We start from the raw sequence: 25,334 nt of genomic DNA on the forward strand, positions 1-25,334 counted from the left end.
AATGGCAGGTTAACATCAGATGCAGGCCTATCATGCCCCCTCTGCAACTGTAAACTGCCCATTTGAAGTGCTTTTGCAACAGGCTTTTGGAGGCGGCAGGGGCCGGGGCGGGGGCAATTACAAGTAGTATGTCCAATAAATAGCCTTGAAGTACAAATGGCCCAAATGTCCATCAGTCAATAAATGAACAAACCAGTGGGAGTATATACATACTATGGAATATTACTCAGCCATAAAAAGGAATGAAGTACTGATACATGATGGAAGATGGATGAACTTTGAAAATATTCTGCTAAAGGAATATAAAGGAATATAGCCAGACACAGAATCACATGTTGTATGATTCCATCTATGTGAATAAATAAATCCATAAGGACAGAATACAGATTGGTGGCTGCCAGGGCTGGGGAGAGAGAAATAGGAGAGAAAGTGCTTAATGGGTGAGGGGTTTTACTTTGGTGATGAAAATGTTTTAGAACTAGATAGAAGTGGTGGTTCTATTCTATTCTAATGTTCTACTGCACATTTGTGAATGACCTAAGTGCTAACGAACTGTTCATTTTAAAGTGGTTATATTTTAAGTTATATGAATATCATCTCAACACATTTTTGCAAAAAATTAAATGGAAAATATTTACCATCTATCCATGAGAAGCTGTGCGTCCTTCAGTGCTGACTGTAACATAAACAGCAAAAACACACTCTGTGTGTGGGTGTCCCCTCACCCTTCACTTGAGGCCAGCTCATCTCCAGGCCTTGGCGGGGGGTGGGGAGGGGTGGGGGGTGGGGGGGCGGGGGTGGGGGGCGGCAGGTATGCACCCAAAGCTGAGGGATCTGGTGGTGACAGCACCGAGTCAACCAGCCAGAAGGAGATACTCAGGGCTGTGGGCACAGGGGCAGAAAACAAACAAACAAACAAACAAACAAACAAACAAATGCCCTAGGGCCACTCTGTACTGTTTTAAATTTCAAAGAACAATCTATCTGAAATTTTACATACAATATTCCACAGACACGTGTTTCAGAAAACCATCTCAAAATGTAATATAACACTCATCAGTGACTATGATAAATGATTTTTTACTTTATTATCGAACTTTTTTAGACATATGTAATGCATTCAGGCAGAAAGAGAAAAGGATTCCGGAATTTTGGCAATCTGATAAAATGGATATAGAAATCTCCTTAGAACAACTCAATGGTTCAATTCTCCTTAAAAATCTTTCTGTAACACAACACTTCAATTGCTAGATGATTTTAGAAAAAAAAAATATGCCACTGTTTCCATTTCAGAAAGAGTATGGACTTGAAATTAGAAGTACTTAGCTTAAATCTCAACTCTACCACTTAGTGTGTGACTTTGGTAAAAAAAGTCAGTCTCTTTGAGCCTCAGTTTATCACGAGAATGTTGACAATGCCTCCACTTGTGTGAATTAAATGATAATGGCTATGCCTGACACATGGCAAGTGCTCAAGAAATGTTTTTTCCTTAACCTCATCGGCTTCCTTCCCCAGTGAAAGATATCTATTCATAATCATTCATTGTTGTGAACATCATATTAACTCTATAAACAAGGATGCTTATCCTGTGAGAAGAGTTTTTCCACTATACTTTGAGACATTTCACAGCATTTGATATATACATAAAAATTGGGGAGTGGAGAAGGAGATAGTTAGATAGCAAACAGTTTGAAAAATGTCCTTAAAAGATTTTGCGCGTGGGTAAATTAAGAGTCTAAGAGTTAACGCCCCATAGTTAGGATGACATAGCCATGACTTAGTTACGGTGACATAGAGACACAGCAACATAGCCCATCCCAGGCAGGCAGAGACCATGTTATTCTGTAAGTAGGTATTAGTTCTACAAATGTTTTGCTTCTCCAATAGTTTAAAAACAAGAATATAACTGTCTCTGTACCTGTAGAACATTTAAGAACACGAGAGAAAGTGTAGCTTCCTTGTAAGCAATTTAGCCATTATTGGGTACTTTTACAAAAATAAGAAGCAACTACAGAGTATCCAATATCGTGTGCAATGGAACATTCAAAAATAATGCGGAGAATACTGTTCATGCTCTCCGAGGAACTTATGATGTGGGGGAGGGCAATAACAACAACAGCAATGAGACTTGAAAAATACAGAGTTTCATAAAGATTTAAAAAAATAGTTCCTATTTTTTCCTGTGGCCTTATCATACAGTTTTAAACTGATACTATATATAGGATAATACACACAAGTATATACATATGTGTGAGTGTATGTGTGTGTGTGCGCGTGTGTGTGTATGATACTATATATGGATTTTAAGTTTCAATAGAAATCAAATTTGTATTAGGTTAAAAATTAAAAATAAGGAACGGTGTGTGGATTTTACATTAATTTTTAAAAGAGTATGAAGGAGCCTAAGATGGAGAGGAAGAGATTGTTTATTTGATGGTAAACACACATGTATAAAAATCTTTGTTTTTACTTACTTTGTGTGAAAAATCATCCTACTCCCCGGCATTTATGTAACTTCTGACTTTGGTGACTACAAAAACTAAAATTTTTATACAGCCATAGAATTGAAATTGGATAGGAGCCAGAGAAATTACTTAATTTTAACCCCTCATTTTTGAGGTAGAGAGCCAAAGGTCTAAAAAGCACCTTTTCCCAAACTGTGTTGTGGAATATACTAGCTCCTCAGGATTTTAGTAAATGCTCTATGAATTTTTAAAAAAATGTGGTTAAATATTAAGTTTTGAAATATTAGATTAAATATTAGATTGAATCAAGTTAGACAGTTTTACTTACTTCAGGGATTCTCTGACTTAAATATGAATGTGCTTGGTGAATATTTACAGGGAGATAAATTTTGCAGCGGTGTCCCTGCACCTCCTTTCTTTCTTTCTTTTTTTTTAAGGCTCATTTCATGGATCTACATGAATAGAACACATTTTAGGGAACACTACTCTAGAAAACTTAGATCAAAGATAAAGCTAAGGGACTTTTGACTCTGTCAAGGGATTAGAACCATGTCTTCAGGCTTCTGGGCTAAGGGGCTTTCTACTATTATCACTCTGATACCCCCTGAAAGAGGAATAACAAGTCTGAGGTTTCCTCTAAAATCAACAAATTTGGCAAGCTTTATTCTGCGTTAAGTTCTTTGTTTTGTTCAATAATGGAAAATAAAAAAATGTCTTTTCTGAGAAATATTCGCAAATCAAATATGCCCTTTGCTTATAGTTGTGGGGAGTGATGCCACCAAGTCCTTGATATCATCTCATGTAGCCACAATCTTGTCCTGTCTTGTGTCTGGGTCACTCCTGTTTTTAAGTGGAGGTTTACAGGGACTGGAAAGGCAAAGGAGCAACAGTGAGTGCTGTAATATCCATTTCCAGTACACTGACCAGCACTGGCCTTGACTTTCTTAAACTTTTTTCAATTGACATGGTTTCTTTTTAAAGTTGACCCAGTAGGCTGAAGTCTTAGAAACTTGTACTTTGGAAACCATTTGATGAAATGTCATTGAAGCTACTTGTATACTTCTGGAAAACTATGGCTGACTTGCTGAAAACCCGGTCTGCTTTAAGAAATATATGCCATTCAGAGTGATAAAAATAGGGGCTACGTATTCTCGATTTCTAATAGCAAAGACTTATGCGAGAAATATGTTCCCTTTGCTTCCATGCTTCTTTTTTTCTTTAAATATTCCACAAAAGAAGGGAATCAAAGTTGACTTTTAGAATACTTTTAAATTATTCTTAAAGTTCAAAGCAGAAAGTGCCCTGTATTCAGTTTCAACTTTAGATGCCTGTGTGTGCAAATATGCATGCGTATGTGAATGGCAGCGATGATAACACTTAGAATACAATAAATCCTCGTGGCTCTTTTTTAAAGAAACTGTGCCCTCATGACTGTTCTACTTCATTATCACTTGTGTCTGCATGAGTTAACTTGCACTTGACATCATTCATTTATTTCACCAGACTTAATGCCAGTTTGTAAAAGAAGAAAAAAATGTTAAAAAAAATTTTTTTTCTATTTGCCCTACTTGGAGGTCTAGGACTCCAACTTGTTTTTTAAGGATATTCTCTTCTAATTTACTGTACACACTAAGAGTATCTATGCCAGTGAGCTATGTATGTCACTAAGACCCTAAAAGTCCATGGCCGTAAAGATAAGAGGATCTTGCAGTAAGGTGTCAGAAAATCCAATAACTGGAATGAAAGAAAAGAAACAGAAAGAAAGATGGCATGGAGCAAAATAAGAGTTTATGAGGAAAGAAGCTTAGTAGGTGACAGTCTAGAATCCCAAGGGTGGGGGACCGACAAGGAAGACTTCAAAGAAAGGACTCCGTTATCAGATGATGGGAAGAACTCAAACCCAAATACCGACACACCTGTCAGTGGCTCAAAGCTCCTTACCCATCACAGAAAATGCAGGGCATGACTCTTAGACAGTGAGGCAGATTTATTATTATTTTTCATTTCACTGAAAGAAATACACTGACATAACTGATCTCTTCCAAAATGCACTCCAATTAGGTTGATATCATTGGAAATAAGGGAGTACATTTTTGGTCTTCAGAGGTGGTCATATACTTGTTTCTTCCATTCAATCATTCATTCATTTGTGTTCATCTTCAAGGAAGACTGTGCCAGATACTGTCATTGCCCTTGGGAATTTCACAAATCATTATAATGAATATGCTCAAAATTACTAAACTGGGGGGGTTGAGGCATTTTTAACTTCTAACCAGAAGTCAGAGTTAAAAAAGACTGACTGTGATGACTAAGTTGAGAAATATCTTAGGTCACAATAAGTACTAAAGTTTACTTGGGTGGTTCCTAAACTATTAGTGGAGGCCATTTCCCAAAATATTTTAAGAAATAACATCAGCACTGAAGTAACTGTAGTTTTGTGAGAGCATGGTTTGAAGACTAACACTCATCTGAATGAATAATTCAAGAGAAAAACATTCTGTAAATATCTGTCATATACAAATAGTACAATACACTCTAGGAAGGAAGCTGCATAAAGCACAACACTTGCCGCTAGGACATTTATGTTCCAATAGAAAATAGTTAGAATGAGCCATAATATAAGACAGACTCTAAGCGCCACATCTGTTCTTACTACTAGCAAACCTCTTTAGGGTCTTATATTTGGCATTGTTCTGTGGATACAGTGATAAACAAAATGTGGCCATGACTTCAAGGAGCTCACAATCTAGTGAAGTAAAAAACAAACAAACAAACAAACAAACAAACAAAAAGAAGTGGAAAGGTTAATTGTAGTGTTATGTAATAAGGGCTGGGATCAGAGTGGGTCCAGAGCAAGTTGGAGCATGGAACAAGTTTACAGGCAGCTTCCTAGGGGCACTGCAGGGTAAGTGAGGGAGAGCCCCAGGGGGAGGAAGGATACATTTGAGGCAGATGAGGGAATATGGGGGAGGTGGAGGCAAGGGAGAGTAGAACCAGTCGGGGAGTTTGGTTCCCCAAGGCAGGATTACTGTGTGTATAAGGAGGTGGGACCAGAGTGCTGGGAAAAAGATTGCAGAGAGAATCACGAAGGCCCCATACATTGGATGCCCTGCTATGGAGTGTGGCCTTTGTCGAGATGACAAGAACAAATGATTCTCTATGTGAGTTCCCAGAGGAGATGCCTTTTGCTTGGTATGTTTTTTGCAGGGCAACTTTCAACAGTATGAGTGACACTTCAGTTCAGTATAGGCAGGCCTGTTGGGGGAAAGGTAAAAAGAAACTAAGGGCTAGGCTGCATTCAGGCACAGGGGTCAGTATTTGTCAGACAAAGGACAGAGGAGGGAAGTCAGTCCAGCTCGAAGGAGGGACAGTGGTTAGAAAGAAGTGAGATAATACTAGAGATTGTGGAAGGCCTTCAGGGCAAAGGACTTGGCAAGGAGCTTAAATGTTATTCCATCACCCGGTGGGACAGGTGAACCTGGATGAACAGAGAACAGTACCACCATTTACAGGAAAAACAAAATAAAACAAAAACAATGACTGCAAAAGCAGAGACAGAAAGAGGAAGAGAAGCTGGTCTTAGAAAGAATGTGAAGAGTTCTGTTTTGGTCTTATGTTACGGATTCATCACACCTCCTAAGATAATAAATACTGAAAAGGGAACTTGAAGTTACCATCTCCTTTTGGTGTGTCTTGTATGACCTTGGAGTTTGCGGAAAAAGCCACTTGTCTACTAAAAGATCTATTCAAAACACCAAAGGGTTTCATAAAGGACTCACAATGGCTAACTTGGGTTAAGAGTTTCCAGGCACAGTTAACCCAAGCTAAGCTTTTTTAGTTCACCTGAGGAAAGCATCTGTCTCCCCCTACCCCTTTTTCTTTTCCTTAAGGGAAAATATTTGAAAACCTTATTCATTCATTTTTGAAACGAGCACAGTTTGGAGTGGTTAGTTTCTATATTGATTAGAGTCTTTCAAGTATGTGAATATGTATATGTATGAATATATATATGGTCCACCAAGCAGAAGATGAGTAAAGTCTCATTAGAAAATATGCAATAAACAGGTTCTTTTTGGAACTAGCCCAGCAAGGTAAAGTTCCTGCGCCAGCATCTTTTTGCTGTCACTTTGTCACTAACTAACAGTCCTAAATCGTCTACTTTGTTAAGAGATTGCTTAAAATTAATTGAACTTGCCTTGATTTTTGTAGATGGTATAAGGCCACATTCATACAGCACTATCTGCAATGACATTGCTTAAGGAAAAAGAACAATGGCTATGAAAACTTTTAGTGTACATTACCTGTCAAATCTGTAAACTGGGCCCCGGCATCATATTGGTTTTGTTAGAGCAGTGGTATTTGCTAAATTATAGCAGGAGACAGGCTCTTCAAATAATTTTTTTCCTTGTGGGTACTCAGATCAAAAGAAAGGTGTACACTTTATTTTTAATCCCATTACTTCACATGAGCCCAGACAGAACATCAAAGACAAGGTATGCAGGTTTAACCATTAGCATCAACATAATCCAAAGTTGAAAATCTCTTCCAGATAGCTACCTCACTTTGAAATAGACCACATTTGTGTTGGGCAGAGTCAATATTACCATGTTTTAACTTTCATTGTACTTAAAAAAGAAAAAATATCCAAGATATGTGATTGTGCCTTACAGCATCAAGCATAAGTTTGTAGGACAATCTGATATTATTAGAATAAATGCAATTCACATCTATTTTTTTTTTCTTTATAGTTGGCCCAGACGTCCATCTCAATTTCATGAAAGGGAGGAACGTGAATGAAATGCAGTTGCAAATCGTATTTGAGGAGGGCAATGCTTCTCCACATCTGAAGTCTATTGAAAGCTCATGAGTAAGAACTTGGGCAACAAATCCTTTCTGTTCAAAAGATGTGTCAGTGGAGAAATTCTCAGAAAATAGCACACAATTCATCAGAAATCACACATTTCTTTTCCAAACCAGATAATCAAAGAAAGTTGCAGTTTTGAATTCTTTCCAAGGGGAACTAAATATAAGCATATAAAGCAATTCATAAAGATTTTGCATTAGAAGATGTACCATAAACAGTGGAGAGACATTAAAAAGTACTTAACAACTGGATAGTCTGGGCACCAGCCATCAGATTATATGACAGCGAAGTAACTGGGACATACATATTGGTACATATATAGCCCTTGCTTCAAAAATGTCCACAACTCTTAGATGAAATGAAGCTGATTTTGTGCAAATATGTGGTGGCTGGCTTGAGATTTCCCAGTAATGTCATTATCATCAGCACACCAGCAAGAGCGAAGGTACATTAAGTTTCTAGCACTTGTAATGTCCTACCCTGACGGGCTTGACACGGGAATGTATGTATGAGATGGTACCTATGCCTTCGTTATTCGCCCACAGGGGAGACAGACTGTGGTGTATATCTGATATCATACAATAAACAAATCACAGAGTAAGCCATGCTTGGTGCTTAAGACTGGCCACAAATGTCAGAGAAATTCTGAGAGGGAGTTCTAGCTCGGGACTAGGAGAGAATGAAGTTACCTCATGGAGAAGAGAGAAGGTGAATGTGAAAGTATGGTCTGGTCTCAGATAAGAATTGAGAAGAAAAAAAGGGAATATCAGGAAAAATAGAACTGAATACCTCCTACTAGAATCGTGTGTGTATGTGTGTGTGTTTGTACATGTTTGAAATCAAATTACCCTCAATTTAATGTTCTCTGCACTTGTCTTTTACTCTTATTTTACCAATGAGGAAATTGAGGTTCAGATTAAATAATTTATAACCATGTATCTATTAAGTGGTAGATTCAAGATTTGAATCCATTGCCAGTCCATCCAAAGTTTATGCTCTTTCCACAATACCACAGTACAACAAGAAGGTAGAGGAAAATGCAAAGGTAAAAAGAAATGTGGGGGCTCCTGGGTGGCTAGGTTGGTTGAGTCCGACTTTGGCTCAGGTCTTAATCTCATGGTTCATGAGTTCGAGCCCCGCATCAGACTCTGTGCTGACAGCTCAGAGCCTGGAGCCTGCTTCGGATTCTGTGTCTTCCTCTCTCTCTGACCCTCCCCTGCTTACACTCTGTCTATCTCTCTCAAAAATAAATAATAAACATTTTAAAAAAGAAGAAAAAAAAGAAACGTGGATGATATGCTTGGAGAACATGAGTTCAGAGAGGGAAAAAGGGAAAGAAATGTATGGTGGCAGGCTGAGAAATGTGGCTTTCACTTGAAGCTAGTAGAAACTAAAGATTTTAATGTAATAGGCTTGTATTGGATGATGTTTTAGAAAGGTTAATTTAGCCATAGAGTGTAGAAAAGCTTAGATGTGGAGCAAAAGGTAAAAGGTTAAGGCTAGAAGCAGAGCAAAGTACAACAGAAGACTGTTATACTCCTGAGGCTTTATTATGTTATTTTCAGCAAAAATTGAAGAGAGAGCCAGATGTAAGACACATTTTCTAACCAGTTATGATACACAGTCACTGCTGATTTCACAACTTTGAAATCACCAAATCTGATGGTAGTATGAACTATTTTAACAAGTCCATATGGAATGACTAGAGGACACCATCTCCTGAACACAGAAATGGTGGGGCGCTGTCCTCGGTATTACACATGGAGAATCATAACCAATCTTTATGACCAGGCTCCCCACGTGGACTTCCACAGGCAACTAACACTGTCAAATCAAAACAGTTAAGATCCAGGACATATGGACTTGATGTTGAAAAATCAGAAATGATGCCAACATTATCAGACCAAAATCGCCTGTTAATTTTATCAATACATGGTGGTTTCATATTTGGACATAATAAAATATTAGCCAAACAAGAAATGGTAAAAAGTAACAAACTAAAGATAGTTTTGGTTTTTATTATTTTTTTGTCACTGTTTTCCATTATTGTTTTTAGTTGAAGGATAGATAGATATGATCCACTATTGTATAAAAATCTATTTCAACCCTCGCAGTAGAATTAAAGTAGGTAAAACTTAAAACCATACTTTAAGAAGAAAAGCCACCTAGAGATAACTTCAATGACTCTTCAACTCTGAGGTAAGTGATCTTGATTCTTTTTAAAACCTGACAAGATCATATAATACAGAAAAGTAAGTATAAAAGGCTATAGAGAGAAGGTTTTTCTTAGAAGGCTGCTCAGTTAACTCTCATTAAATATTATTGAAAATAGTCAACTTGTAGGGTCCTCCACCATAATTACAGCAAGAGAGAGAGAAAGACATGGAGTGTAAGAGGGGGGAGATATATAGAGAGAGGAACTAAGTATTTTCATATATTAATTTTCTTTTGAGGAATTTAACACTTTTCGAAAACACTCCAAAATGCATCACTGTCTGTCTGTCTGTCTCTATGAGCAGATTTAATCACAGGTCACAGAGGTAACTTCTCTCGGGATTATAAATCAAAAGTCTAGATCATCTGGAAAAAAGTGTTCAAAAACCAGGACTGATACGAGTGACTTGAGACAAGAGATTCATCCAGAAAGCACCAAAGGCAGTCAGGACAGTGGCTATATAGTCAAAATGAAGGCAAAGGCAGGACTCATGCAATTTGTAGAAAATATCTTCCCTTTTTATTCTAAATATAAACCACCCACAATATTTATGTCAATGTTGACCTCACCTTTCTGAAAGTCATGATGAAATCATCATGCAAAGGTTTTAGAATCCTACAAATGTCTCTAATTTGGACTAGAATGTATATGATTTGAAGATTTCTAGAACGCCAATTGGATTCTATTCCTCACTGAATAGAGTAGTTTTCTGACAACTGCTATCACTGTCATCTCAATTCTATGACTTCCCATAAATCTCCAGCTTGATTTTTTTTTTTTTTGGTCAAATACTCAATATGTGTTTCATTATAAAAATTAAAGATAATTATGAGGACAAGAAAAGGTTCAGAAAACTATGTGTGCAGCATTGATCACCTACATTTATCTGGCTTATGTATATATACTATAGTAGCTAACCAAATGCTAAAGCGGTTTCCTGTTACGCTTTTATAGTAAGATTAAGATTTTTGGTTTCCATTTGTAAAGCCATTCATCTGTTTGTCCCAAACTACCTTTCCTGGTAGAGAGACAATAAGGCACTTAATCCTTCTATTCAAAGCATGGTATGAAAACAATAAGACAAAAAGAAAAAAAAAATTAACTACTTAACTGAAAACTGCAGGTCTTGGGAAACTTTGAGGATTTTAATGACAAGGCATGCCAACATTCCTTCTGCACAGTACCACCTCTATAAATGCCTGAATGAGTATCCATATTCAGAGGGGAAAGCAAGCAGTTAGACCAGTTCAACATGCTTTGTAAATTAATTATGACAGCAGCATGTACAACTGGGTATTCGCAGCTATTTAGTAACATTTTATGGTAGCACCCTTCCAGAGTTGTTTATTATTATCATTATTACTATTATTATTATTACTATCATCATTAGAAAGAGATTATAAAGAAATTGACATTTGCTTTTCATTTTGAAAATATATTTCACATTCTTGAACTTACCCTGTTGTGCCACCAAGAGATGGAAAACCAATTCATTATCACTCACTCAACAATGCAGAGCAATTGCAACTTGTGGAAAGTTATCTCTTAACTATTAAGGAAAATACCAAATCATTCTGTGCCATTGGATTAATTCTCGGGAAGTTCACGGAGTCTTTGAAGAATGAAATAGACTGATGTTTCCGACCAGATGATAGAACGCTATTTCTCACATTGGTTTGAAATCTATTTTAACACAGTGAAGACACAAAGTATGTACTAAATGCCCAGTGGATGCCTCATCAGATTAGTTGCTGAAAAGAAATAATACAAAGGCCCTAGAGAGTCAATAAACTAATGTGGAGCTAGATGTACATCTCTCAAATAGCTAGGGAGTAACATAATACGTTATGCAGCCAAGTGATGAACTGAGTGATTAATATACATAGACTACAGGATTCAGAGAAAGGAAAGAATAATGTAGGATGGTTACATGCTAAATATAGAAAATGGGCCTTCCTCGGTCCTTCCATTTTTTTAAATATTCAGTCATTGAGCAAATATTTGTTGAGCTCTTACTATATGTTAGGAGCAGTGGCAAACAAGGGAGAGAGAGTCATGTGGGGTCTACAGGCTATTTGAGGGCAGTGGAGCTGTGTGGAAGGTCAATAAACCAATAATTACATAATAAATTATTATAACTAAGATTATTAAAAAATTAATTAAATTTCTACACAGAGCATAAATGGAGGTTTAAAGTATACCATGGGTAATGTTATGCTTCTTTAAAATTAGCCAAATAGCCAAAGGCCGCATGATTTAACTTTATTTCATTAGTTGTTAGCCTCTGATCCCAGTTCAATGGTATAAAGGAGTGCCATGATCTCCTGGTTCCCCTCATCTAAGCCCTTCTATTATTACATCCCCACCATCTCCAACGCTTTGCCCTCTGAGTGTGGGCACTTGCCCCCTACCGTGTGCACCCGTGCACACGTGTGTGCGTGCGTGCGCACACACGCACACACACACACACACACACACACACACACACACACAGTTCTTATCTATGATACACATTTTCACACAGGAACATCTACTTTATAACTCATAGTTAAAGTGATGGGGTAGCTAAATCTTCAGAAGAAAGTGAAGAGACAGTTTGCCTACTGGTGTCAGCATTTGCTGTAGCTATTTCTGGCAGTGGGCAACACATGTTTTTAATAAACTTGTAAAAACAGTGTAGATCTAGCTGTAAATATGTTTTGCTTGGTAATGTAGGCTGAATATAATGATTAGATTGACAGTTGTTGGGTTTTTCCCCCTCTAAAAAATCACAGTGAAATACAAAGAGAAATAGTTTGAATGATGAGGCCCAAGACAGTATCATGATACCAACACTGTGTTGATAATTATTGTTTATGACAACAGTCAATTTACAGTAAAAACATGCTGCTGTTTTCCTTGTTCACAGCATTACACGTTTTGTTTAGTCTCTTAGAAATATCCAGCTCCATGTGAAGTAGCCTATATCTATAATTAGAAGTAGGCCACACAATCAGATGCCTGTCAATATTGTGGTAAGCAGCTAAAACATAGAATAAGATTTGAAGATACAGATACATGACTTTGAGAAATTATTCTTTAAAGTAATATGCTTATTTTGATTTTCACTGTTATCAATAAAATGTAATGGCCACAAAAAGATATGCCAATAATTGGTAAAAATATATACATAATAAGTAAAATAATAAGTCATCTACTAATAGGACATTAACCATCAGCGAGTTAAATCCAAACTGGGTATAATGTCATTGAAAAACTTTACATAGATATTCAATAGAAACTTTATGAGATTTTAAACTTCATTTCTTAGGACTAAAAGACATAGTCTATATAAATCTACTTATCAATTACTTGTCAAAAAGATTCTTTTTTAATAGCTAAGGAATTACTGTGGCATTCCCATTCAGAATACAGTTACATTGACTATTAGCAGCCTAATATTTTTGATGGTAAATCAGAGACCCACATTTCCTAGATTTGGAAGACCTGAGCCAAAAATTATATTTAGTATATTAAAAGAAATCTATTGTATACATAGGTAGATACAATGAATTAATCCATCTGTTTAAAAAGATATGGTAGGTACATAATAAATTTAAACATATTATGGGTAATGTAAGAGTGAGAGGCAAGGAGAACATAAAGATTTATAAGACAAAATGCTCTGCTCTGGAAGACCACAAACTAGACAGAACATGTACAGAGAGCCACAGATCTAAATATCTTCTTACCAAATCATAATAGTAATAATAATAATAATAATATCTAAATTGGGAATTAAGTCCTAATCAAAATTAAAACTGATTAATTTCCTTGTCATAATTTTGTTTTTCTGCTGACAAAACAGAACTGCTAAGAGATCTTTTTAAATTAACTATATAGGGGCACCTGGGTGGCTCAGCCAGTTATGCATCCCACTTTGGCTCAGATCATGATTTCGCAGTTTGTGAGTTCGAGCCCCACATCGGCTCTGTGCTTACAGCTCAGAGCCTGGAGCCTGTTTCTGATTCTGCATCTATCTCTCTCTCTCTGCCCCTCCCCTGCTTGTACTCTGTCTCCCTCTCTCTCAAAAATAAATTAAGAAAAAAACATTGAAAAAAACAACTATACAGAGAGAGCAAGGTAAATTGTGAGAACACACAGAATACAACTACCTTCAAGTTTTATAGAGGCTGTCAAGAGAAAAATGTTCTGTGTGTCCTCAAAAGGAAGCAGAAGAACAATGAATGAAGCAATAAGGAGGAAGATTTTGGCTCCAGGGAAAAATGAATTGTAACAATCTGAATTGTCCAAAAATAAGTCAACCGCTTTAGTAGGTAATGAGTTCTCCACTACTGCATGGAAGTAAGTACTGGCTGGGCTTCTCCTTGGTGGGAATGGTATAGACAGTATTAAAATAGTTGAGAGGAGACGTCTGCATGATTCAACAGATTAAATGTTAGTAATAATGATGGCAGTTAAGGGGGACAGATTTATAAAACCTACAACTTGAATTGTGAGACAAAAAGGGAAATTGGTTTTTTAAAAATCCACTTTTCCTTTATTCTTCTTAAAATGATAGTAACTGAGTTTTAACAGTTTACCTTAACTTTTATACGAATCTATAAATCCTTCCCCCAAATAGACTTACATTTTATTTTTTTTGAGTAGACAGCTGTATCGGTAAACCTGGTTCATTTTCCTTTCAGTCAGTGCAGTTGTGCGGCCCCAACCACAGTTGATGTTGTCTTCACTGTTTCAAAGTATACATATTGTTATTCAGCTTTGTTTGTTTGTTTGTTTGTTTTTCATGTAATGAGATCGTGGACATCTTTCTGATCTGTAATTATGAACCTACTTCATCCGTTTTAACAGTAGCATACATAGCAATCCACTGAATGTGTATATCATAATCTATACTAATAGATATTTAGGTTGCTTCTAAAATACTACTTCAAAAGTAATGAAAAAGATTACAGTCATACTTTTACATTCATCTTAAAATTACGCTAGCATGTTTTTAGGAAAGACAACTATAAATGGGATTATTGGGTCATAAAGGATGCACATTACACATTTTGATCGAAACTGCCAAGTTGCCTCATAATTGTAACAACCAGGTATGAAAACACCCATTTCCTCATACCCCTTCCAACAACTGCATTTTCCTGATCACTACCATGAACGAGGTATCATGATAGGACTCTGAGAGTTGCACAAAAGAACGTGCTATTTTGACCCATAATCTAATGGGTGAGACATAATAATACAAAGTAGAATAAAAAGCAGTTGGGATAGAAAATGCTGCGGGAGGAAACAGAGGGGACTTCGAGGTTGGGTGAGCAGGAGGGGCTGGAACTGAGCTGTGAAGAACCAACAGGACTCTGAAGGGCAAAGAAAAGGTGGAGGCCCATCTGAGTGGGAGGGCCTGCCTCCCAGTGCTGGTGTAAGATCACTTAAGCTGCAGCAGAAGTTTTAAGAAGGTGAAATAGGTTCACATTTTATTCTCTTTTACATGCCTTCTTTTTCTTCATATCACTTACAACTACCCCAAATCACCTATAGTTGTACATTATATAGGGAATATGTGTACTTGTTTCTTGCCAGTGTCCTCACTACTCCAAAGGGGTGGCAGACTGTTGTGCTCACTGCTGACTCTTCAGAAGCTGAGCCATGCCAGTGCATAGGACCCTCAGGAAAAGCGTTTGCTGAGGAATGAATGTCGAAGTCATGCTGATGTCACTGAGAGGAGTCAGAAATAGCAGGCTTAAAAGTGCATTTACAGGACCTGCATGGCAATAGGAAAGTAACAACAGGGTGAAACAGGGAGTGTGAAGTGATGAAATGCAGTGGTGTTTGTGGAAACTTAATCTGGTTTTGTTATGCAAGATGGACTGATCTGGTGGCAGAACCCTAAGGCCAGCAAGGAGATGATTACATTAGTAAAGGGGTCAAGAAAACAAACCTCAGTGGGTCCAAAGAATATCCTGAAGGGAAGAGCAAAGGCTTACTGACAAAATGGCTAATAACAGCTACCATTTAAGTGAGTGGTTAAGTCATGCTTACTTTGTGTTAAACACCATGCATACATTGATCTCATCCAGTGAGATAGGTATCATTATCCAAGTTTTTTACGAGAGGAGACTGAGATACAGAAAGGTTAAGTAGTTCACTCAAAGTCACACAGCTAGTAAGACCCCCCAGCCAGAATAGTTCCTAATTCTATATCTGTAAAGCTGGTACTCATTCCCTTATTTTAAAGGAATACACATGGGCTCCCAGCATAGGGGAGATGATTCTGGTCATGCAATGATACTACACATACATATTCATGTCCGAACTCTGGTATTCCCAAGGAAAAAGAAGATGATCAAGTGTGTGCTAGGTCAGTGTTTTCATGACCAAATCAATTTAGTGGGTCATGATCAGCATTTTAAAAAGAAATGAAGTAGATAACATAAAGAGAAAGGAAAACACTGAAACGAATTAGAATTACTCGCAAGTGTACTGTTCCAGGAAACTTTTGTTTCAGATACATATATACATATATTTTGTTTCAGATATATATGCATATATGTACTTTTTTTCTGAGAGCTTAATTACATTATCTTTGATGTGAAAGAGACATCCTAGTGTACGGATCCTCACTGCACCCTGGTGTTTCCACCTTTGTTTTCAGAAGGAAGACGCTGAGGTTCAGAATGGTGGGGCCAGGACTTGAGAGCAGGGCTTCCGTCTCCACCACAGCCTCCTCTTTCTAGCACGGCAGCTCTGTTCAGCAAAATGGGAATGTAAGTTCAACACAGGTGCTTCTTCTGGACTTCATTTAGTCAAGGCCAGACCAAGAGGGTCCAAAAGCTTTTGGCCCATCAGCGTGTGGAGGAACATTAGGGCTATCCCTTTTTGTGTCAAGAAATTAGAAGAAAACAAACTATTTTAGGCAGGGCTATAGACACTCTACCAAAAAATGATGTTAAAACAAAATCTCCCTGCCCACGCTAAGGTCCTTAGAAGACATGAAGAACGAAGCCCCATGATCTGAAGACTCAGCACAAAGAAAGTTCTTTGCTTATGTTCTAATAAATATATTTATGAAAGGAAAACTATATAGGGAATTCTATTTTCCCACTGACTTGTAGAGACTCCCAGAATGTTAGAACCAGCAGGTGCCTTAGAAATCGTTTAGTCTACCCTCACATTACAAAAGAGTCTGTGCAACAGAAGCCCGGAGAGGTTAAGTAGGTGAACCCAAAGTCACACAGCTAATAAGTGGCAGCATCCCCAAGAACAAAAGCCTGCTAACATTCATGTTCTTAGATAAATCACGTCTTGTTTAAGAAATGTTAAAGAGGTGTAGATTTAGGGTCAATAAGGAGTTGGGCGTGAGGGTTATTGCCTTTTGTTACTGGAAGGCTGATGATGATCTCTGGAGGTCTGACCTAGCCTGGACTATGGGGCTGACATAGCCTTTGGACCTCAACTAGTCCTGACTCCTGCCCATGGGCACAGCACTGAGCTGAACTGTTCTGCGACCAGTACCCCAACTACTGCCTGAGATACACACCCCCCTCTTCCCGAGAAGGATACCAGCCCTCACCCCCGGGTTGGTAGTGCCATTTACTACTGACCCTTCCTTGCTTGGATCCCTTTAAAGCCAATTCCTTCATAAGCTCAAAATGTTGACAAGTATGGTATCCATTGATCAAACACATTGACAATAATATAAATTTTAGAGATGGTGTCTTATAATAAATATCTGTCTCTGGAGGCTATTGTTTAATAAGAGATATTAAAATTTAAAAAAAAACCAAACTTGGCCCCTGAAGACTCAAAATTACTCCCAACTTATGTTTGATGTTCTGTAACTAAGAAACAACTTTTGAAAAGGAAGAAGATAAAAAAAAAAATGAACTTAGGCTAGCAGAATAGATGCCAAATTTCAGTCCCTTGAGTTGTGAAAACCTTCCAATCAGTCTGTAAATGAGGTAAAAGAGGATTCATGCATTGCTAAATATTTATTGTTGCTAAGTTTCATCACTGTTAATATATAGGTAATGGATGGCTTTTTGTCCTTTGAAGTCAAACATCACCACTTAAGTGGTGACAAGCATTCACCTCCCTGAAATGGACACACATGCACATATACACGCATGCACACACACAGACACAACCCTCTAGAGTTTTATTTTCTAAAAACCTATGACTCAAATGGATTTTGGGGACAAAAAAAAAGGAATTAAAAAAGAAAAAAGGAAACGATTATTAGCTTTCATCTTTCATCGTGCTGGATATTTTACTCAGAAAAATGCATAGCTTTTGTGGCCCTTTTATCCTTATCTCAGGATTTGTGAGGAAGTCAAGGCAATTGTGTAAAGCAAATCAGGAAACATGGTGAGGCAAGAAGGTCAGGGGCATTCATGGGAACTGCCCACAAGGGCAGGGCCAGCCCTAAAGGAATGGATTCATCTGCAGGAGGCAGACAAGTGGGCACAACCCTGCCATGTATCAATGACACTACTGCCCCCTACCCTTTGAGAAGGAACTATTATGAAGGTCTATCTATGAATTTATGATTATTCTAGACATTTAAAAAAAATTTTTTTTTAAACATTTATTTTTGAGACAGAGAGAGACAGAGCATGAACGGGGGAGGGTCAGAGAGAGGGAGACACAGAATCTGAAACAGGCTCCAGGCTCTGAGCTGTCAGCACAGAGCCCGACGCGGGGCTCGAACCCACGGACCACGAGATCATGACCTGAGCCGAAGTCGGCCGCTTAACCGACTGAGCCACCCAGGTGCCCCTGATTATTCTGGATCTTAAGGCAGTCACGCCTGGATCCTTAGAGACACCTGGAATCTCAGCCTCATCAAATATAAATGCATGAAAATTCACCAGGTGGCAGCAAGGAACGAGACATGTATGTAATAGCTAGAATTGGATTTGGGACCCAGACCTTCCAGGATTAACTACCGGCCCCACCACTTACTAGCTTTGTGACCCTGGGCAAGTTACCTCATCGTTGTGTGCCTCATGTTAGCACTCACTTCTTGTTTTAAAGATTAAATTAGTCAGTACGTGTCAAATTCCTCAGGACAGCTCCTGACCCATAGTAAGTGCTATTTTGTGTAAGTATTATTATACTTAGATATACTTTACTACGTTTTATGACACCACGTTTAAAGGGAGCAGCCAGTACTCAACTTTAGCTGATGCTGGAATTCTGCCATATCTTCTGAGTTTTCAGGCAAAGCCAGAAATTTGGACTTTTATGTGCAATGTCAAGGCTTTTAAATGTGGAGAACTAACTAAGGTTTGGTATTCTTGAACAGCCGTGTGGTCTAAACAAAACATGTCTACAAACCGGATGAATCCTGAGACTTGTCAGTGAAGGGTGGTGGCCAATCAAACCTTCCTACTAAACTTCAGCATTGCTGACCCCTCCTACATCATACTTTTCCATAGCATTCCTCACTATCTCATATACATTTTCTTGTTTATCTTCTGCCTTTCTTCCCTCCAACCATCACACAAGAATGGAAACCCCTTACGGTAAAGATTTGAGTTTGTTTTGTTTGTTGCTATATCCCTATATCCCAGAACATGCATGGTGCATAGTAAGTGCTCAAAAGGAGTTGAATGAATAAATGGTCATCTTTAAATCCTCCTCCTTTTCCTCTAGGGCTGGCCCAGTCTGCTCATATTCCTTCCTTTCAACAGACCGAATCACATGAGGCTGAGGAGAGGAAAGCCTATGAGTTCACGCTCCAGAATGAATCGCCATTTTTCTGGAGGGAGCCCGGGAGGCCTGACTTTGAGAATCTACTAAAAACAGAGCAAGCAATGGTGCTGAAGAATCCAAGGACTTTTCAAAATACTTAACAAACCATCCCAAGTGTCTTTCAATAAAACATTTTGCAATGGCAAAATAATCTCAATCTCTCTCCCTCTCTCTCTCAAGAAATTTTTAACAAGGTGAATTTCGTATATTAAGATGGTTTAACTTCCATCTGGAGACACATCCTAAATTATACCTTCGTGTAACACCTGAACAAAGGCAGTTAGAGTCAATTTCTAATAATGATCCTAAAAGCATCTATATTGCCTACAAATTGTTTTTAAATACCAAGGTGACCATGACATTGAATCTTCCTATATGACTAGAAAAACATAAAATGCATGTGTGTATATGTTGTCACTTAAGGCAAATTAATTGGCTATATGGTAACTAAATTGATAGAAATAATAAAATTGTAAAATTCACTTTCAATATATTAGAAAAATTTCTTGGACAATTCCATTTATCCATCCGTTCATTCTCTTAAAAAGTGCTGCCCTTCCTATTTTAAATTAACACTACCTGTTGTTCATCAACTAACACTACCTGAGAGACCTAAACGCGTAAAAGGCAAGGGGCCAAAGGTAAATTAGAGATACGATTAGACATACAATCCTTGGCCTCAGGGAGCTTGCGGTCTCCTATGGAGACCAAACATTAAATACATTCTCAGAAGATGCTGATGATCCTGACTGCTTGTGGCCCACATGGCCCAGTCCCAGTGCCTAGAAATGGCAATCTCACTTTCAACCAACCCTACGTGTCACTGTTTCCTGCAATTTCAGTTTGACCATTGTGGGTTTCTTCTAACCAATAACAGTGTTATGTTGACTTTTAAAGCTTTAATAACTGCAGGAGAATTATAGTATCTTCTCCAGATTTCTCAAGTGATTTTTTTTTCAGGATTCAGTATTTGGAAAAACATAAATTTCCCAGTAAGTGCTAGGAAGAAATTCCCACATGGAAACACTATTCATGGGCCATAGTGAATACGGAAGACCTAATGTTTAGGAAGAGCTTTTCTAACATGAACAAAATAGATTGCACGGTTCAGAGACAGCAGGCTACCAGAGGTCGATGAGAAGGCTATAAAAAGCAGTCTAGGGAGAAAACCCAGAAAGTAAAAGAAGAAATTTAAAAACTTTTGGAGAAATACTTCCTCCCATTCCTTCCAAGGCTTTTCTTCTTCCAGTATCCAGTCTTCCCTTGCACTTTGATCTTTGAACCTGTTCCTCTTTCATTCTAGGGCCCAAGCAGGTGACATAAATAGGTGAAGTGAATTGGTTGGGCACTCTGGTTAAAAAAAAAAAAAATGTATTCTAATATCAACTGGTACAGCTCTTTCTCAAGCCAGAATATTGTTGCTGTCCTGGAATGCAGGCCCAGTATCATTAGGTGTCGATTATTATGTGAAAGCCACGGAGTTTTAAGTATTGGTTCAAATGAAAAGAAAGAAAACATATTTCAGAGATCTACAGGGCCTAAATAACACCAATTTGTAGCATCTATTTTATACTGTGACAGGTTTAGAAACCTTTCCCTTTAGCTCCTACACTCTCCAGAGGTCTAACACATGAATCCAGCTTCCAACTGGATATATCCAGAGGTGCTTCTGCTTCCCGGTCCTGACTCTTGAGGTCAAATCTATTCCCAACAGTGCTGCTCTTGTCTCCTGACATCTTTATCCTGTTCGATGGTACCATCTGTACTGGAGGCTCCACCTCTGTCTCCCTTCCACTCAGCCATCCCCATATAAACAGCCACCCAGCCTCAGGGTCTCCTCTACCCTTTACCCCTTCATCTCTTCCAGTACAGACAATTAGCACCCCATTTCGACTATATGATAACCTTCTAAGAGTTTTCTCCAATTCAGCATCATCAGTTCCAGCACATTCTGACATCTAATGAAGAAAGCTGATTATTGTTTCCACTTGGTTAAGTGTCTTGCTTGCTGGCTCTCGTATCCTACAGGATAAAACCTAGCTCCTTAGCACAGCAAACATTCTGGCCTGTGACTGCTCAGCTGGCCTCATCTGCACTCATTCCAGCCACATATCATAGCCTTGCAGAACTATCTGTCTGTCAGTGAACATGTCATAGTTTTTTTGTGTCTCAATTTTTCACTTTCTCTCTTTTTTGACTGAAATACTCTTCTCATAAGTCCCTTTGTCTATCTAGTCAATTTCTACTCATCCTTCAAGGCCCAGCTCAAGCCATTCCTCTCTTCCCCAAGAAGATTTAGGTACTCCTTTGATTCCAACTGTACTCAAGCAAACACAGATTGTCCACTGAGGATAGGAAACACACACACACACACACACACACATATCGTTCATCTTTATATCAGAGCATCTAGTACACCATCTGGCACACTCTGTTGGCTTCATAAATATCTGTTAAAATAAAGGAAGAGTGAGCTATGGGTTTTCAGAAGAAAGAAGGCATGGTTATGGAAGAGAAAGAAAGAAATGAAGGATTTGGATTTCGATGATCTCAGGCCTGGACTACTGCCAGTCTTCTCTCAAGTCTACCAATTAATCAAATCATGCTTCGCCCTTACTCAACTTTCCAATGGCTTCCTGGTAAATTTAGAACGAATCTAAACCATCACTACTACAAGGCAATGCCTACCTCACCAGCCTGGTTTCCTACACCTCTCCCTTTCTTACCTGGGCCTATTACCATTCCTAGAATGTGTCCATTTGTTATTTCTTCTGCTGGGAGTGCTCTTCCCCTGTTGCTTTCAGGTCATTCATTATTAGGGGAAATGTTGCTATCTGCGCAGAGAAGTCTACACAAATCATCTTCTGATCTAGCTACTACCCACCCCCACCCCCACCCCCACCACCGCCACCGCCTCTCCCCCCACCCCGCGGCCCCCCCCCCCCGTCGGCCCATCATGCTATTCCTATTACCCTATTTTCTTTACTTCATAGCTCATAACAGTATCCAACATTAGTTTAAACTACTTTTAGTCTCCATCACCAGAATGTAAATTTTATTCACCATTCTGTGCCCAAAACCTTTTATTTCTTTATTTGGAATAGTATCTACATTTTATGATTTCTCATTTCATCATCAGTTCCCAAGGAGTCGTAGAAAAGAATTTCGTAAAACTTTTTGATCTGTAGGACTTAGCTCCACTCCAAATAAACAAACAATAACAACAACAACAAAAACTGAGTATAGTGAATATATGTAATGCATAAATACAGACTATGTAGGTATAAGACTTTATCTAAGGATCTTCATCAAAGGATGAAATTGTTATCAGATCTAGATATTCTCATAATCATGGCTTTCCCCACAACCAGAATTTGTAATCTCTTCAGGCAGGAGCTATTTTGCTAGGCTATAATTTTTACATCATTCTCAACCAAACATCTCTGCGTGGAGAAATTGTATGACTTGTCTTTTAAGAAAAGAAAATTATTGAAAATTAAGCTTTCAAAAATATTGTGAGTTTGACTCCAAAATAACTGTTAATGTCCAAGCATGTAAACAGAAACAATTAACAATTACCATTTCACAGCTTTCAAAATGTTTATAAACATAAAATCTATTTCTTTCTAAAAATATGAGTATCAAGACTTTTTTTTTTCATTTTAATAATGGTTTGAAATACCTTTAGGTAAATTACTTGAAAAATAATCTTAGAGAATCACATCATCATATAGTAAAGTAATATTGTTTTAGCAAGTTGTTCTTCTGATAACCTTGAAGTTATAGTTCTTAATACAGTGTCCTTGTTCAGTATGAATATTTAAAATTTAAACGTTTGTGTAATCTGGAAAAATAAGGTCAAAATATTTTAAAACCACATCCTTTCATTTTTATAGTTGAGGAGTTCAAGACAACAAAGTATTTACTTTGTGCCAAGAACTCTGCGTTTCTTTTATAATTCATATTTTAGGCAATATGATTTTTATCAAAGTAAGAGAATTTGAATGACTACACATCTACTGTGGTTCCCTTCTGAGCAAAGCTACTTTGGGAATCGATGAATTCCTTTGATTTCTGCATTTTCTTTGAATTGCCCCACTAATTAGATGGCCTGAAATAAATATATATAAATTTATATAAACACATAAATAAATATATTTATAAATAAAATCACTGGTCATAAAGCTATACACTTAAATCTTCAATATAAGTGACCACTGAATCATGTGGTTGAACCTATTAGTAGATCATAATGTATGATGATGTTGAAGATAAGAATAAATGACAAAATTTCCTCCCCTGCTAGCATTCATTGAGTGCTGCTTATGTCCCAGGTGCTGATATACTTCACCTCCTTGTAAACTGTATGGAGTAGCTGCTATTAATGCTTTCATTGGGCAGATGAGGAAGCTGAAGCATAAAGAGGTTAAAGAGTTGCCCTAGGTCCCATGACCTGAAAGCTGTGAGGTGCAAACCCAGGCAATCTGACTCTAGAACCTGGCTAATAAAGACTACAGTTCTAAGAGTTAATATACAGGACTCTTTTTAAAAATGAAACCTGCACAGGGTAAGCTCTAAATGCTAGCAGTTATTATACTGTTTCTATGCTTAATTATCTGTTTCACCTTCAGAGGTACATCCTGTTGATAGTATCCTTCTTATGTATAAATATGGCAAAAAACTGTATTTTACTGAGCGTTCTCTAATTTGTCTCTAAGAATCATAGCAACAATCTAAAAATTGCAACATTTCATTGTAATAATAGGTAACTTTTTTTTGAGTTTTTAGATGGGTAGAAACAGTTATTATCCTCAATTTCTGTATAAAACCTAGAGTTAGAAAGAAGTAGACTTTCTCATGGTTTCACTCTTAATAACAGAATCTCTCTTTCCTATGAGAAATTCATTCCATGTGGTGCAGGAATAGCCAACTCCTTGACCAGACTGGTTCCTACAACCTTTCCCCCAAGGTGCAGAAGGGGGACCCTGAAAGGTTATGTGAGGCCAAACATTACCCATCCAGCCCTAGGCTGCTGTTCAGGGATGTTGTTTTAGCCAATCAGAGGCATTTTGGGGATATTTTGCCAGGCAGTGCTATTGGCCAACATCTCTCTCTTCACTAAGATACTTTGCTGTCAGGAATGTAAGACTGGAACAATGAGAGGCCATGGTAAGCAACACATGGAACAAGGCAATCTGAAGGACATGGTCAAAGGCATAACTCTAGCCCTGAATGACCCCAGAAAAACCCTATACAACTCATAAATCTGATCGAGTAAATTACCACCCCCCCCTTTGAAAATATGATTGAACTTGTTGAGATTGGGTTTCTGTCATTTGCAACCTTCTATCACCAAAGATCCTTATTTTTCCTCATGGTTGCTGCATTTTTAAAAACACCATGTGAAATGCTTGTACTACTTAAACACCAATTTGATGTATCAAGAGAAAACATGCATTGGTAAAATTCCTTGGAATTCTGATGTGTGAAATGAGTAAGCATGTAATTTACATTAGTCAAATATTGTTTTTGAATGTTAAACTATTTCAGAGCAGCTCATTTTTATTATAAAACCCCCTCAAAATCTAAGAAATATTGATCAGTAACTGATGTTCGAAAGGCTGAGTAATAAAGTAAAAACATGAAGAAAAATATATGATAGCTCTTGAGGAGCTGAAACTATTTCTGTACTTTTGAAAACCTCCTTGAATTGGCCATTCCCTAATAACAAAACTTCTTCTAGGAAGAGGATCAGTGTGCTTTAGTAAATCTGAATAAAACATTCAAGTGCCATGAAAATTAACATCTAAGCCCTGAATTCAGGGTACTCCTAATGAAAATCAGGCGGAGAAGCTAATGGGAAATTTAACACAGGCCAAATGTCATTATTGTTGTAAGAAATATACTATAATTAAAACGTTTCTGAGTCCTGGCCAATGACCTACAGTAATAATGCTTTGTTGACCTTATTATAAAAATAATTTTTCATTACTAATTCAGTAAAAGAGTCCCTTTTTCAGTCTTCAAGCAT

The 25,334-nt window shown here is 37.7% G+C and overlaps 1 protein-coding gene across 1 annotated transcript in view; it reads right to left on the reverse strand.

Moving 5' to 3' along the window:
* Positions 1 to 25,334, reverse strand: part of GTDC1 (glycosyltransferase like domain containing 1) — a 297,275-nt gene that overhangs the window by 91,926 nt on the left and 180,015 nt on the right. The window contains exon 7 of the mRNA XM_042994400.1: positions 14,175 to 14,276. Within this exon, the coding sequence (XP_042850334.1) occupies positions 14,175 to 14,276 (102 nt within the window). The remainder of the gene's footprint in view (positions 1 to 14,174; positions 14,277 to 25,334) is intronic.

The sequence above is a fragment of the Panthera tigris genome, chromosome C1 (assembly GCF_018350195.1).
Source record: "Panthera tigris isolate Pti1 chromosome C1, P.tigris_Pti1_mat1.1, whole genome shotgun sequence".
NCBI lineage: Eukaryota > Metazoa > Chordata > Mammalia > Carnivora > Felidae > Panthera > Panthera tigris.